The 16,722-nt window shown below is 38.6% G+C and overlaps 1 protein-coding gene and 1 long non-coding RNA gene across 2 annotated transcripts in view; one reads left to right on the forward strand and one right to left on the reverse strand.

The window, feature by feature from the left end:
* Positions 1-709: 709 nt before the first annotated feature.
* The window catches only part of gatad2b (GATA zinc finger domain containing 2B), a 65,311-nt gene continuing 49,298 nt past the window's right edge, over positions 710-16,722 (reverse strand). The window contains exons 5-11 of the mRNA XM_077743309.1: positions 14,920-15,048; positions 12,661-12,819; positions 11,263-11,626; positions 10,291-10,493; positions 8,867-8,974; positions 6,944-7,151; positions 710-5,627 (exon numbers count right to left, since the gene is read on the reverse strand). Coding sequence (XP_077599435.1) covers positions 5,491-5,627; positions 6,944-7,151; positions 8,867-8,974; positions 10,291-10,493; positions 11,263-11,626; positions 12,661-12,819; positions 14,920-15,048 — 1,308 coding nt within the window. The 3' untranslated portion in view covers positions 710-5,490. The remainder of the gene's footprint in view (positions 5,628-6,943; positions 7,152-8,866; positions 8,975-10,290; positions 10,494-11,262; positions 11,627-12,660; positions 12,820-14,919; positions 15,049-16,722) is intronic.
* Positions 10,396-11,869, forward strand: LOC144214703 (uncharacterized). The gene is made up of 2 exons (XR_013330273.1): positions 10,396-10,573; positions 11,241-11,869. It is a non-coding gene; the product is annotated as an uncharacterized LOC144214703 (long non-coding RNA).

A 16,722-nucleotide genomic window follows, 5' to 3' on the forward strand; every position in this document is an offset into this window, starting at 1 on the left:
ATGATTTAGCTTGGCTAAATCGGCTATTACACGCCCATGACTCTCTAGCTTAAATAAAAAAATGACTGCAGAGCACTGCATACACAAGGAAAAAAAAGTGCTCATATTTTTTTCTTCCTGTTTAAATGAAACAAGAAATATTTAGCTCTTTACAACAAAAGTTTGAAAGTAGTGCTTGATTTATCCAAGCGTCAACTGCAAGCCTTCTATAAAAAGATGGCTTTTTGAATATTTGCATATGGTTAGTTCTACTAATTATTAAAACAAATTATAATTATTATTTCTTTAGAAATGTTTAGTGGTTTGGTTTTACTTTCTCACAACCAGCACAAGTTTTAATTAAAACTCTATTTAAATAATTAAAAAAAATCCTAATTTGTTTCAATGAATCATGTACAATATGTGAATGAAAATGAAACCACTTTTCAGCCTCACAATTAAAGAAATGCACCAACATAATATGTTTTAATGCCAGGAAATACTAATGGGTGTGTTCACACCTGACAGGGCTTGGTTGCATTAAAATTAAATCCGAGATGATAATTACATACTTTGCGGTTTGTTTAATTAGGTGTGTCTGGCATGTTCTCTGAACAAATTAATTGTTGGATCACAACGGTCTAGCATGGCTTGAAATAGAGAAACAACAAAAACAACTTAGTTGGTTTTGAAATGTGCCACGAATACAAACTAAAGAGCAATGCATAGGCAAGATGCAAAACTGTTGTGAGTTTATTGCTGTGTTCAGATAGGCTGCAATTTTTTTTCTTGCTGTGCCATGGGTTTGCATACAAATACGATGAAATTGTTCGTGGAAGGGCGAAAGGCGGCTTTGCAACAAGGGGGGGGACGCTATGTCGACAGTTTGTCCAAATTGCCTGTGTCAGATGTGGTGTTAAAATTTTGCAACAGGTTTTCGCCATAGTCGGAAACTTCCTCAAAATCTAGTCAACAAAAGTCCAAAAAAAAGAAAAAAAAAAGATATGATTGCAAAGGAAGTCATACGTTGTAAAGATACAAAAGAAAAATCTAAATAGAACAAGATTAAAGTCCTTAAATCGTGAAATTAGTCATGGGGTTAAGATTACTCTCATAATGTCACGAGATAAGTCATTTTGGTGGTTATTTTTACTTAATGGGAACTAAGGTCTGAATTACTTTTGGTGTAGTATTAAGGAGATTTAAATCAGGAAAAAAAGAAGTAATCAATTTATGAGATTAAAGTCCCCATAATTTTTTATACTTGAACTTGAGTGGTGTGGGCGAACTTAAACTTTTGGAGACCAAAAAGTTTGGTGTGAACCAATGTTCCCTCTAAGACAGGGGTGTCAAACTTACGGCCCGCGGGCCGGATCCGGCCCGTCTGGTGATTTGGTACGGCCCGGGGAAGAAAGCTGCATTGTATAAAAAATATGAATTTTCTTAAAAAATTGTAGTTCTTGTATTATCAGCTAGGAGACGCAGTGTTTTAGTACGTGCAGACAACATGAATTGACATTTATTTATGTTCTTATGTTATTCTCTTGTTCATGATGTAAAAGGAAAATTCTTTTAGTAAACATTTTGATAATTTACTCATTCTTTGCACTAATTATTAGTATTAGTGACTAATACAAAGGAAAAAAGTGGGCTTATTGTTAGTTCTATGTAATTTTGCAATGAGTTTACTGGTCCGGCCCGCTTGATCTCAAATTAAGCTGTATTCGGCCCGCAGACCGAAGGGAGTTTGACACCCCGGTATTAGAGGAAGCTTTGTACTTTGTACTATTTCCTACAAAAGTGACCACAGTCACAGAGGGCGGTATGTCCGGCGTCACTTCTTAAGCTATCGTATCAGTGTTGGTGCTATAGAAAGCATGTTACTTTTGTGCTATGAAAATGCTTTGGAAAAAAAATGCGTACCATACATAATATCAGAAAACCAATAAAACGGACTACGTTTTGCCATTGAACGACACACCTCTTTCAATCTCATTTGTCATATCTGCTCAAGCCTGAAGGTAGACTTTGTTTAAAGTTCAGCATTGTCTCTCTTGGTAACAAACTAGTCTTGTTTTCCCCACTGAAACTGTGCTCTTTCTGGTTGATATATCAATAAGAACTTGTCTGATATCAATAAAACCTTTGTTGAATATTAGCTTTGGATCACAAAATTAAAGGAACTCTTAAAAGTTCCCATGAAATGTCTCTGTCATTCCCCTGATACATAATACCTCAATCTAATTGTATCCCAAGAAGAATACTGCTGTTTCTCTGAACACTGATTGCAACTCTACTGTACCATAAAGTTCTTTTTATTTTTTCTAAAGATCAGTGAGTACATGGTAAATTAGTAATATGCCAATATAAAAGATTTAGAGCAACTTCCTAAACCTGAAGACCACACAAGAGTGTGGGGACTCAACATTGTAAGTTCTATATAACATATAGTACTATGTATTGTTGGCCTGAGGGAATAAAAACAAAAATGAGGTCTGAAGAGTTTAAATATTTTCAACACAAGCAATTATCATGCTTTGACAGGTGTCTGAGTTTAGAATGCGCTGCCTCAGAAAAGCCTACTTAAACTGTGCTAATTGGTTTAGCCTTCTAGAGACAGACCCTTCCTTATTCTCTTTGACAATTAAAGGTTAATGTTTTTTGCGCAAGTTTTGAACTTGATGACTTAACATCAAATACTGTTAAATTGAAATTCACTGCTTTGATTACGTTCACATGACTGCTTGTTTGAAAAAGACAAAACAATAGGTTTAAGTTTGTGTTTTGTACATGTACATGGAGGCGGATTGGAATAAGTGAAAATGAATACTAAACAAAAAACATATTGGTCTTGCAGTTGTTCCTGAAATTCATTGATTAATTTTATGAACCGCGTATTCTCACGAGGGCTGCGGGGAGTGCTGGAGCCTATCCCAGCTAACGATGGGCACCAGGAGGGGGGACATCCTGAATGAAGTGGCCGGCCAATCGCAGGGACATCCATACATGATGACACTCTGACCTAGGGGCTATTTAGTGTCCAACCAGCCTACTTTGCATGGTTTTGGGATGTGGGAGGAAACCACAGTACCCAGAGAAAACCCATGCAAGCCCAGGGAGAACAAACTCCACACAGTGAGAACTGACCTGGGATCAAACCCTCGCTCCAATAACTATGAGGCTAACGTGCTAACCACTCGCCCACCGGGCCACATTGTTCCTGAAATCAAGTCACTAATTTCACAAGGCCTTTTTAGCAGTATGCTATGCTAACAGCTCAAGATACTCGCCAATATAATTGCCTTAGCAATTCAAGTTCAGAGCCTGCTAAAGCAATACCGGTAGAAAAGCCAATGTGAAACTTTGAAACTGAAAAGGACCCATTTCAACTAGCTAAGAAAATGTTAGTATAGCTGAGACATGTGAGTTGAAAAGAGACACGGTGTGAATTCACAAGCCAAACTCAACTTTTGCAAAACCATGACATTTTGAATGGATTCTTATTGTGGATCAGCTTTGGTCTAGGGTCCATCAGAATTGGACTCGGATCGATTTGGGCGAGTGTACACATGCTTCTAACTTAGCTCAAAGTAGCTTTCCCGTTGGCGGGGTCTACCACACCTCAACAGGGAGAAGTGACATGCAACTTGAGGTCCAACATTCCAAGAACAACATCACCAAAGAACAGTAGAAGTAAACCATAATACCTGTGACTCTGATAGGCCATAAGCCAGCTTCCAGACCTTAAGAGACTCTTAATTGTAACATTCCTCCCCCTTTTTTCTTTTCTATTTTGTAAAAAAAAAAAAAAAAAAAAAAAAGAAAAACAAACAAACAAAAAAAACAAATTTCCAATTGGAAATATGCAAAGTGCTCCTCTGGAGTGAGGCAACTTGTGCGCACAACATGCACACAATGATTGATCCATGTCTCTCCCATAAAAGATATAATCCACATCCTTTGTTTTGTCCCTCTGGCGCTAGGTATCTATACATAATCCTTACAGATATTTTTTTTTGTTTTTGTTTTTAGCTTTGATGATTATTATCGTCTCCCGAAGGCTAATACCTTTCAGGTTCGCCAACGTTTCAGGAAGAGACGCCGCAAAAAAAAAAAGAAGAAAGAAAAAAAAAAGGGAATACAGGGCTGGGAAAGGTATCGGGTTGGCGAGGGATAAGAATCAGAAAATATATTCCCCAAACATAAGTAAATGAACCAGAATTCAAGATTTGTAAGTACAGACTCTGGTTTGAGTGCACAAAGTGTGCTTCCACTTTCAAGAGTGAAGTCCTTTTCACATTGATAGAACATGTGATGTGAAACAAGAGTTGCTGGGTATAAAGGGTCCAGTCTGTGCATAACAAAAGGTAGTTAAGGGTGATGGAATTGGGTAGGATGGAAGTAGGAGAGTCATCACATTCGCTTTTGTAAAGCCTTGTTCTTTCTTCTGAATCCTGGATACGATTCTTGCTAATATCCTCTGGTAGAATTGCAAATATGGCCAAGCTAACAGACCTCTCTCCTCCTCTGGAGTAAATTGTTCTGCCGGAGCTAGGTTGCTCAGTCCTGATTTGTAGAACTAGCGTTCTGTGTACATCCATTAAGACTGGAGTAGGAGACAGCCGTGGAACTCAGGAAATAAGCAAAGCGGAGACGCGTGACGGGGGGAATCATGGCTGAAGCCGATGAGCAAAAAGGAAAATGTTTGATCAGGTTGGATTTTCTTTTTGAGAGGCCAGCACCCTTCTGTCAGTCATTTTCTGTTCATTAGCTTTTATGGAGTGAAAGGGGGGCTGTAATACTTGGGATGCCCTTAACTGTGTCACTTGGATGAAATGATGACAACATGGAGGCTCTGTCCGCAGTGTCATGTGCCCCTAAAATAATACTCTTTTAAGAGCAGACGACTCCTCATCTTCTTTTGAAGAACAACTTTAGAAGAAATTGTCCGGGCTAGTTTTTTTTCCTCTTTAAAATTTCCAGAGAGCATTTGCTGCAAATTCTGAAAGTTGCATAGTAACCAGAACACGCACCCGATTGATCTTCTGTTACTAGCAATACTTCAACTTAAGCTTTATATATATGAGAGGAGAACTTAAAAAAAAATGTCTAAAGTGACGCAAACAACAATTTATTAACTGTCACTTCTTCGAGTAAAAGGAATGACAGTAGAGAAACATTAAATGATATTTTTTTTTAAAAAAGATCATAGTACCAGAGGCAAAAAAGGGTAGTTTGATTTAAAATATGGTGACAATAATGGGAATTAGAATTATCAACAATGCTAATTCAATTTGAGATGGTCTGTCATTTTATTGTCTTTGTGTGACTTGATGGTTTTTCAACAGATTAGTTTAAGGGAGGCACATGGACAGGCACTGCATGCGATGGGTGGGGTCTCGGGAAGGGCGGGGGTTATATTGGCTGGTTTTTTTGGAGTGCTTCATGTGGGGTAGGACATTAGGCCCCAGCGTGGGGTGTCTTCAAATGGGCCATAGGGATATTCAGACCTCATTTCTGCCCAGTGATGGACTGCGATATGGATCGGGGCGGGATCATGTCCAACAGGTACTCTCTCTGCCGATCTGCTAAGCTGGAGCTCTTATGGCTGCCAACTGCCGCTGGGTTCAAATAGGCAATATTTAACCCTGTGGGGAAAGGTAGATAGATACATTAATGTACAGGAAAACAAATAGATTTACCTTGAGTCTTTGAATTGTGAATACCTGCAAGCCACAATGCCAGGAGTGGCCAACTCTGGGCCTCGAGAGCTGCTATCTGGTTTGTTTTCCATATCTGCCTCCTTTACCACACCTGAATCAATTGATCAACTGATAAGCAAGCTGCCCAGATGCTTGATACTGGTCTCGATTATTTGATTCAGGTGTGTTGGTGGAGGGAGATATGGGAACAAAAAAACTAGTGGTTTAGTCAGCCTAAATAATACTTATTAAAAAAAAAGTTAAAGCGATAGAGGCTTCCTATGCAATAGATTCTGAATTGGTTGTCACACTGAAGTGGCACAAGACGAATCATTTGTCAAAACTAGTAACTCGGATGATTCAGAATGCAGTCGTAACCGAATTCATTTGGTTTACAGTGCAGTTGAATCAAGATGGCGGAAGTCGTAGCGATGGTGTGAATTTCGAGGCATTAAAATTGGAAATTTGGTACATTCCTGAATTGGTTGCTTCAAAAAAAAATTAAAGTGACAATGGTTGGGGATTAGAGAGGCTGTCCGGAGACCCAGAGTTTGGGTTGCATTTCCGGGTAAACTCCTGAAATTCCGGAGTAATTGGCAGTTCTGCTAGTCTATGATGTATATTTTTGATAAACATATTTGGAATTAACATTATCTTAACCCCTGTGCTTTTTTCTTCGCCCTCTGCAGGGTCACACTGTTATCAGGTCAGGAGCGGAAGCCGTAGCGATGGTGTAAATTTTGACGCATTTAAATTGGAAATTCCGTACTTTTCCAAAATGGTTGCCGAAAAGAAAATTTAAGGGACAATTTTTCGGGATTTCCGAAGTTTAGGGAGGCTGTCCGGAGTCCCAGAGTTTGCCTTACTTGTCCAGGTAAACTCCGGAGAAGTTTGCAGCTCTGCTGTATAAACATTTAGCTATGCTTCTGTGACAAAGTATGGTAGGTACTATGAGAGAACACCGACTATTCCGAAGAAAGTGGGGATTCCTGCCGTTGAGACTCGCTTAGTTAATGGGAAATTCTAGTTGACAATTTGTCTGTTATTGACAAAATAATTTAAATTTAATTTCCAAAATATTTTCAAGTTTTCGTTGAAACGAAATAATAGTGGGGCTTTTAATTACTTCAATCACATTATCCACACATTTTAAGGTTCTCTCCAAACGAACAAATTAAGCTCGTATCTTGAGATAAAACTGTACTGGAAATTTTCCAGTCCTATGAAATCCTAAGTAGAAGGCCAATATGTGGTTAAAGTACCTGGGATGTTGTAGATCTGGCGACGGCTATCATGCTGCAGTCTGCCGCTGCTACTGCCGCCGCCTCCACTGCTGCCACAATGCTTAGCACCGCTCATCCCCATGAGGCTGCTGGCCACTGACAGCTGTGAGGCCTGGGCAAAGTTAGACAGGACACCCCGCGCCGAGTTCGACAGACCTCTCTGCATAGAAGCCTGAGGTTGAGGAGCCTGAGAAGAAATTAAATTGCTCGGGGTAACTACGATGATGAAAGAGGGCAATAGCCTTATGCTTAACTCAGGTAAATGTAGTGTAGAGTAAATCATCTACTTTTTCTCCCAACCTTTAATATGACCAATACAGTAATCTCTCAAATATCGCGGCTTCAACTATTGTGGTTTCACCACATTGCGTTTTTTTTCCTTGGGGAAACATTTCTTTAATAATTTTTTTTGTAAATTCAAAAAAATCTGACAAACTAGGACTCAGCACTGAAGTAAAAAAATAAAAATAAAATAAATAAATAAATATGTATATATGTGTGTGTGTATGTACACACACACACACACACATATATATATATATATATATACACATACATACACACATGCATACACACACATGCATACACACACACGCATGCATACACACACAAATGCATACACATACATACTGCTATTAATTTAGCAAGCTGAAGACAGGGGAGCGGCTCCCGCTTACGAGTTTCAGCATGGATTTTCACATTTTTATGAACTTAAAAAAAAATCATGATATTCACGATAATCGAGGGAAGACTGTAATCAGTTTATAGAATTTATATCATAATTGAAATTGCCTGCTCTGTTCCCCTGGGCTTCAGTTTTTCAGTCTGATCATTCTTAAATTGCCCAAGTTGGTTTAAAAATAAAGCACGTGCTTTGCGGAATGGCTTCATTATGACTAACATTGTCAGAACACATCTAACTTGCTCAGGTGAGAATAAACCGGAGTAAAGTGCCTTCTCTGTTGCCTCAGGCTTCCCTATTACAAACAGCATTGTGACATTCCCTTTGACTTGCACAGGTGAGTTTAAACCAGACAAAACCGCCTGCTCGGCTGTCCCGGGTGTTACGATGACTAACAGTTCTCTAACATAACACTGAACCTGCTCAAGTGAGTACAAACTGGATCTAACCAGCCGAGCCGCAATGACGTGAATCAAAATTGTTTTACTAACAAAGCTCATCCTGCATGTTCTCTCATGCTATTGGCGCGGACGTTCAGATACTATATATATATTAAAAAAACAACTTTAGAGAAGGGAAGTTGTGGTTTTGAACCAGAGACATTAAGCGGTCATAATATGAGTGCCCTTATAAAAGATATCTACCGTATTTTTACGACTATAAGGCGCTCTTAAAAGTCTTAAATTTTCTCCAAAATAGACAGTGCGCCTTATAATCCAGTGTGCCTTATATATGGAAAAAAATAAAACCAAAAACGATAAACCACCACTGTCGGATATTAAAAAAAAACACAAACGCCTGAACTGAAACAATACTGTTAAATATGCAGATGCCATCTTCGTTTACAAAATCTTCCATCATATAGCTCCTCCCCCACTGCAAGATTTTATACAAAAAAATTCAAAACATCAACAATGGCTGGCTCTAGAAGGGACTGTAAAGTAGTGAGTGCTTCATACCTGGAAGTCAATAGCAATTACCGTATTTTCACGACTATAACGCGCACTTAAAAGTCTTAAATTTTCTCCAAAATAGACAGTGCGCCTTATAACACAGTGTGCCTTATATATGGAAAAAATGTCATTCATTCAGGGTGCGCCTTACAATGCGGTGCACCTTATAGTCGTGAAAATGTGGTACATTCCACATGAGAATTAAGTTTTAAGGTTAGTTTTTGCAATAGTCAAAGAGCCAAAGGTTTACGTTTTATAATTGTGTACCTGGCGCAAAGCATGATGTCGGATCAAAGAGTCAGTCTTGGAGGCGTTGGGGCCGCTGGGGGCTGAGCTTGGCGAAAGGGCAGCCTGTTGCAGCCTCTGCTCAATCTCCTGAAATGGAAACAGTCACGTTAGGGAGAACGTAGTATACTACAATCACTCTTTAAACCATGTGCAAACCTATGATACCCAGATTTAGCATTAGTGGCATGTGGAAGTACATGGATCCCTCTGTAAAACCACTTAATTATTATGCTTAAATGTTTAGTTCCTATTATTACAGTGTTCCCTCGCTTATCGCGGTTAATGGGGACCGGACGCCCCCGCAATAGCTGCGTCACCTTGTGTATCCGCGAAGTAGGCGGGCCCCTTCAAAAATGCTTAAAGAAACGTATAACGCGTGTACGAAAGCACCACCAAGCAAAAACATCATAGTAGTACGGATGGAGGATCTTCTGCAGTTTTTTTGCACGTAAGAAACATCGTTATTGGGAGTTGTGAACATTGTTTTTTTGGGCGGTGAAGATGCGCCTGTAAACAGCCATGACGCCATCAATGCCATTCCTGAACTTTCACCATGTTATTGACCATTTTTTTTGGCCTTTTTTTGATGCAATTACTAATTCTTATTGAATATTGTTTCCACCTCTTGTAAAATGATGTAATTTATAATTTTAACTTAATATCTTTAAATTTTTAATTTTTTCCTGAAAAAAATCTGCGAAGCTCTGAGTCCGCGAAAGCTAAAGCGCGAAGTAGCGAGGGAACACTATTTGAAATACCATATAAGTGTTCACAGTACAGAAAGGGAAAAAAAATAGGAGAACCACCAAGAGGAATTTTTTCGCCATTTATTATAACAGACAAAGTGTTTCTGTGATGTTAAGAGATACACATACTCTGCTTTTTGTACCTACAACAACTCTAGCTATTCTGGGAAGCTTTTCTCCAAGTTTTAGAGGTTTGTTTATGTGAACCGTTTTCCCCAGAAGCAATTTGTGATGATACAAATGTTGAATGAGAAGGCGTGGGTTTTCAGTTTCTGCTGTAATTTGTATCAAACAAAGCTCTGTCATCTTAAGGTCAGGATCCTACATGCAATGTAATTTCCCTGCCCAGACGTAGCATTTACTATCTATCTAAATATCTTTAAATTTTTTATTTTTATTTTCCTGAAAAACATCCGCGAATCTCTGAGGCCGCGATAGCTGAAGCGCGAAGTAGCGAGGGAACACTGTATTACAATTCAACCCTGTTGGGCTATCATCAAACCGCTTGCTTTTTTTGTAGCAAGTTTTATTTTATAAGTCGTAGGTCAAAAATACGACTAAAATAATTTCCGAAACAACCATACATTAAACAGTCACTATAGCAGGAAGACTTTTACGTATAATTCGGATTGTATTAGAAAATGCTCTGATACTGACCTGCTCCTGCTGCAGGGCCTTCACAAAGGCATTCTTCAGCCTGTTAGTATGTTCTGCCTTAAGAGCTTTTTTCTGATTGGACATCATGCACTGCTCACACAGGATTCGCCCACTCTTCTCCTGCTTCCAGTGTGGTGTAAAATCAGTTCTGCACTGAGCACAGAAGAAAGGCTCCATGCGGGAAAGCGTGCCTCGTAGTTTACCTGTTGATCAAAGAGGAGGGAAGAATTACTTGCAGACTGATAACAATATTTACTCCATCCTTTTTTTCTATATTCGACAGGTGGGTAATATTCATCTGGAATTTCTGTCATCTGACTAGTGGAAATCTTAAAAGTTCAGTGACATAATCTGGGTAACATGCAAAATGTATTTTGGGCTTAAACGAGATATAGCAGTAGTGAACCTCAGTAAGAATAAAGAATAAATATCAAATCTATAATTAACCGAAAAAGTTGGCAGAAAATAACCTACAATTTATTTTAAAACAACTACCAAAAAATATTCAATGTACTATGGTTACTAGCAATGCAATTTTGTAAAGTTTAAACTTTGTTTAAAAAGTAATAGTGATAGTTTTGGCGCAACACTTTGTCAAATTAAACCAAACCATCATAAACAATAATCAAACAAATCAAGACGAGAATGAATTGACAAAAAATATTTCATTTTATGAAGGCCATATCTAAAAATTCTACCTAAACTAGGCTCTTTTTTTTGGGCAAAAGAAGATTGAACTTACTTTCTCAATAGGTTATTTCGAGGTGATAATTTTCCAAATACACAATAGATGTCAGACTGCCTTGGAATTTATGTATAAAATTATCACATGTCCTATCTACAGTGTTTGTTTAACTATCTGGACATTAACAATCACTGTTAATGTGCTGCATTTTTCTTTTGAAGCTTGTACAAAAATGCCTAAATTAATTTTTTTTTTTTAAATCCAGATTTGGGGATGTGCATGCTTACCCTGACTGTCCAGAACACTCTGTACCACCTCCTCAAGGCCCACCATGTAAATGAACTCGCTGTTCGCAGCTGATGGCAGGAAGTGGAGGAGTGGGGCAGGAGGTTTGGGCGGGGGAATCTCCAACAGGGTTTTCTCCAGCTGCTTTCTCAGGGCAAGCTTTGCTGCAGCTTGGCTGCTGGCTTGGTCCGCGATGGAGTTCACGCCACCGCTGGCTGAGCCGGACAGAGTGGATGGGCTCACGGCTGAGGCGCCACCCAAGCTGCCTGCCACGCCGCTGGCTCCTGCAGCCGCCTGCATGTGGGCAAGGTTCATGTACATGGCACTAGAGCCTGATCGCTGGGAGGCTGCCACCTGCTGGCTTGCCTGTGTATAAGAATTATTTTTGTTAGTTCAGTTGACCAGCAAAGTTGTTGTCTTGATAGCATAAAAGACTTAGGCAATACCAGCTGTTATTACCAAATGATATATTTTTTCTATTCCACTGGTGAATACTAGGAGTCTAAATAGTTATTGCCTTTTCTTCTTGTTTTAACTTGTATTGTGATTAAAAAAGTTAAAACAGCTCTGAAAATAAAGATATAATCCTTATGAAGGTTGATTTATGGATGTGTGTGTGTGTGTGTGTGGTTATGTTAGGATTCTCTCGCTGCGTTTGTCCAAACCGTACATCGTAGAGAGTTGAATGTTTTTTATGGTGGCCAGAAACGGCTGTCAGATCCAAATAGACGATTTAATTTCTTTACCTTCTCCAAGTTTGTAAATTCAATCTTTCATTTGTTAAAGCTGAAAGCAGAGTTTATATGTGCTATGCGTGTAACTGAAATTTTCTCATCTAACCTATTTTTAAAAGAGAATTTCTTCTAGACTGTCTTTTGGTTCTAAACAAGTTTGTGCATTAATACATTAACTATATATTTAAACCCAGAATTAAAAAAAAAAGGTGGGTTTTGAATTAATATATACATAATTATACTTGTTAATGTGCTGCACACACAAGGTAAAATGGAAGGACATGATTTATAAGTTGCTCTGTTTTATCATGTCTCAGTAACTTACCTATATAACTTTAGTGAACAGACTAAAATTCCACGTGAACACAAAACTGTCAACGACAAATGTTACAGCAGTGAAGATAATTTAGACGTGGATATTATTTTCTTTTTTAACTGACCATTATAGGCAAAAAACATCCTATTTCTCCCAACATTTTTCCTCTTCACTCCTCAAGGTATCCACTTGCTTCCTCATTTCAAATTGAGGGATCAAGGACACAGGCGCTCACAAATAATGAGTCCTTTTTACCCATAGTCCTTTGAGGGCTTATATAAAATTGATAACCGGATCTCTGTGCAATTAAAAAAAAGACAATTCGTTGGGATCTTAAATTTCAAAATTACCTGCTGGTAGCTTACAGCGTTGCCCATGCTGGAGCGAGCCATTCCAGGTTTGGAGAGTCGGTGGCCTTGCATTGTGGCGGGATTGGGGGCTATTACCCGCTGGGACATGAGCATGGGTGGCAGGTTGGCATTGGCTCCTGACCTGATAACAGTGTGACCCTGCAGAGGGCGAGGAAAAAAGCATAGAGGTTTAGATAATGTTAATTCCAAAAAATATACATCATAGACTAGCAGAGCTGCCAATTACTCCGGAATTTCAGGAGTTTACCCGGAAATGCAACACAAACTCTGGGTCTCCGGACAACCTCTCTAAACTCCGGAAATCCCCAAAAATTGTCACTTATATATATTTTTGAAGCAACCAATTCAGAAATGTATCAAATTTCCAATTTTAATGCCACGAAATTCACACCATCGCTACGACTTCTGCCATCTTGATTCAACTGCACTGTAAAATTGAAGAATTCGGTAACAAGTGTGCATTGTAATTCATCCGATTGACAAGTTCTGACGAATTATTCGTCTTGTGCGACTTTGCCCCATATCAATTTTGCGCCACTCGCATTCACTCTGGAAATGAGACAAGGGTACTCCTGAAATGGGGTGGACAGAGGTTGGCAACTCTGAACTAGTTTAAGAGTGGCCAACCCTGGTCCTCGAGACCCGTTATCCAGTCTGTTTTCCATACCTCCCTCCACCAACACACCTGAATTAAATAAATCGGGATGAGTTAGTTGATCATTTGACTGAGGTGTGGTAGAGGATAGCGGCTCTTGAGGACTGGAGTTGGCCATCTCTGGACTAATTTTTTGAATAACATTGAATCAATTGACATACCGTATTTTCACGACTATAAGGCGCACTTAAAAGTCTTAAATATTCTCCAAAATAGAGAGTGCGCCTTATATATGGAAAAAACAGAAAACCAAAAACGAAAAACCACCACTGTTGGATTTAAAAAAAACACAAACGCCTGAACTGAAACAATACTGTTAAATATGCAGATGCCATTGTAGTTTACAAAATCTTCCATCATAAAGCTCCTCCTCCACTGCAAGATTTTATACAAAAAAATCCAAAACATCAACAATGGCTGGCTCTAGAGGTGACTGTATAGTGAGTGCTTCATACCAGCAGTCAATAGCAAATACTGTATTTTCACGACTATACGGCGCACTTAAAAGTCTTAAATATTCTCCAAAATTGACAGTGCGCCTTACAATACAGTGCGCCTTATAATACAGTGCACCTTATATATGGAAAAATGACATACATTGAGGGTGCGCCTTATAGTCGAGAAAATACGGTACATCAAATTGAATGGCAATTAGCAGTTTTGAGGGTCTGCTAGTGCAGGCAATACGATGATAAATATCGTCAAAGGGCTTGATATAGAGGAGGATAATTTTGGTGTTTGTCATTTATTTCTTAATAATGCTGAAATTTTAATAAAGTAAGATTGTACTACAGCTTGATGCAAATTTGTATTACCCGAAGTTCATTTACTTAAAAAGCTAAATATACCGGATAACTTGACACGTATTCCCCTTTCACACGTCCGCCTTTTCACTATATAAATATAGCATGTCAGCAAGCAATGTAACCAGACAGACAAGCTGTCAGTGTCATACAGTGACATTCACACAATTTTGAATTTAATGCATACTGATTGGGCACCTCGTCCTCTTTGGAGAAAATTTGAGACTTCTAAGTCCACCCTATGTGAGTAAACGTGCTGCATTGCATTTGTACGTTTTTATTAAATTGCTTAATAAGGGTAGCAATTGGCTGAGGTTGACTGGTATGCAATATCAATGATGGTTGACTAGACAGAGGAACAAACGTTTTAAATTGGTATAAGGTGCTGCTATATACAATAACACCAGCAGAGGGAAGTCGAGGGTTACTGCATGAACTAACAAACCAGCAGTGCATTACAGTTAATAAAAAATGAGGCGAAAAGAAGGCATCCCCCATCTCGACAATCACACACACACACTGAATATTTAATACAATCTCAACATATAATGGAGGAAGAGAGCTACATATTACAAGAACAAAGGCTTCTTAAAGGAGATAGGCTCATTAGCTCTCTCACAGGAATGTAATATATGTCTAAAGCTGACACACCATTGTATTTCTATCTGCTGTGATTAAAAAGCAGTACATTGTTGAAAGTTCATGCTATGAATGTTGTTAAATGAATATAACCCCAAAAACCTAAAATTCCAGCATACACATTAATAAATATGTACCAACCTGTGCAGTTCGTAGGTTCTGGGGCTCCGGGTTATGCATGCCTGGCCTTACTGGGAGCTTCCCCAATCCAGGGGAGCCGTGGATGGAAGAAGGTTGCCCAGAAGAGGCCGCATTCTGAACCACTGATACCTGCACATAATTCAAATGACAAAAATTAGACCTCTAGTTAGAAGTGGTTACATGCCTGTATAGGTATCACAAGACATAACTACATAGGAAAGTAATTTATTTACTTATTCAAAGAAGTTTGAGGTTTCAAATTTGAAACAAAAAAGATGTGATAGTTGTCGTGATAATTATCGAAAGACTGATTTTTATTTTTGATAACAATTTTTGTCATATAGCCCAGCTGTAGCAAGCACACTGTCAAATTTAGGATGTCTTAACACTAGTACTGCTTGCGCACTCTCTTCCCTCTTGCTGTTAATAGTTAGAAGGGTAGTAATAATCAAGTTTTCAATGCTACTACTACTCTACTAAGACTGTAGAATACCTTAAATCATATTTCTGTCCCCTTATTTCTCTCTCCTTCTCTTTCAACACTTTCTATGCAGCTACATTTGTGAATACTGTGTTCCCCCGCTACTTCACGCTTCATTTAACATGGACGCAGAGCTTCGCGGATTTTTTGGGGAAAAAAAAATACAAATATTACATTGAAACAACATATTTTACAGTTTTTTTGTTATAACATGAATTTCACTCTCTCTACCCGTATTCTATATGGTGTACTGTATACAGGGGGGTAAAAAAATAAAATAAAAATAAATAATAAAAAACAAAAACAAATTGGAGTTAAATTCAAATTAAGCATTTTGGAAGGGGAATCCCTACTACGCGGAAATGCACTTATCGCGGGTGTTCCCGGTCCCCATTACCGTGATAAGCGAGGGAACACTGTACCATAAAACAGAGACACCATAGAAACAACCACAGCGGTGAACCAAACACTGAACACATTAAAGACACTAACAATTGCAGGAATAATAAATACGAACAAATAAATAAATATACCATATTAAATTTAGCTTCGCTCCAACAATCTTAGCCTGAAACCAATTTGTATTGTTGGAAAAATGCGTCCTTCACAACATTGGCAATGTCTGTTGCGCCATCTTGTGGAATGTATCATTTGAATAATTATTCCATAAGACCCAAAGCAAAGGCATTGTGCTGTGACATCATTTTGCGCCATCTATTAGTGAGACCGAAAGACCACAGGAGAGTGAAGATGAGAATACGTTTTAAAGGATATTATGAAAAAAAAAATGAAATAAAGGTTTAGACCCTGAATCGGTGGCCAACAAATCGCAGGGCACAAGACAAACAATCGTTCACGCTCAAACTCACAACTAAGGGCAATTTAGAGTGTCCAATCAGCCTACCACGCATGTCTTTGGAATGTGGGAGGAAACCGGAGTACCCAGAGAAAACCCACGCAGGCCTGGGGAGAACATGCAAACTCCACACAGGCGGACCAACGTGGATTTAAACCAAGGACCCCAGTGCTGTGAGGCCAATGCGCTAACCACTTAATACGCCAGGCCGTCCCGAGTGTCACTTTGTTTAATCAAATTACAATTGATTAATTGTTTAGCATCATAACATTACAACAAAGGATTTTGATTATTATACCAACCCAAAATGTAAGAGAGTTTTATTTTCTTAATTTACAGTTGACAGTTAGTTAACATCAGATTTTGATATACAAATGAAACAAAGCATTCATTTTTCCAGATAGACCTTTTCCTTTACCAATAAAATGGAAAGAAAAATATTTGAACATAATGATTCAGATCAAAT

The sequence above is a fragment of the Stigmatopora nigra genome, chromosome 21, assembly GCF_051989575.1.
Source record: "Stigmatopora nigra isolate UIUO_SnigA chromosome 21, RoL_Snig_1.1, whole genome shotgun sequence".
NCBI lineage: Eukaryota > Metazoa > Chordata > Actinopteri > Syngnathiformes > Syngnathidae > Stigmatopora > Stigmatopora nigra.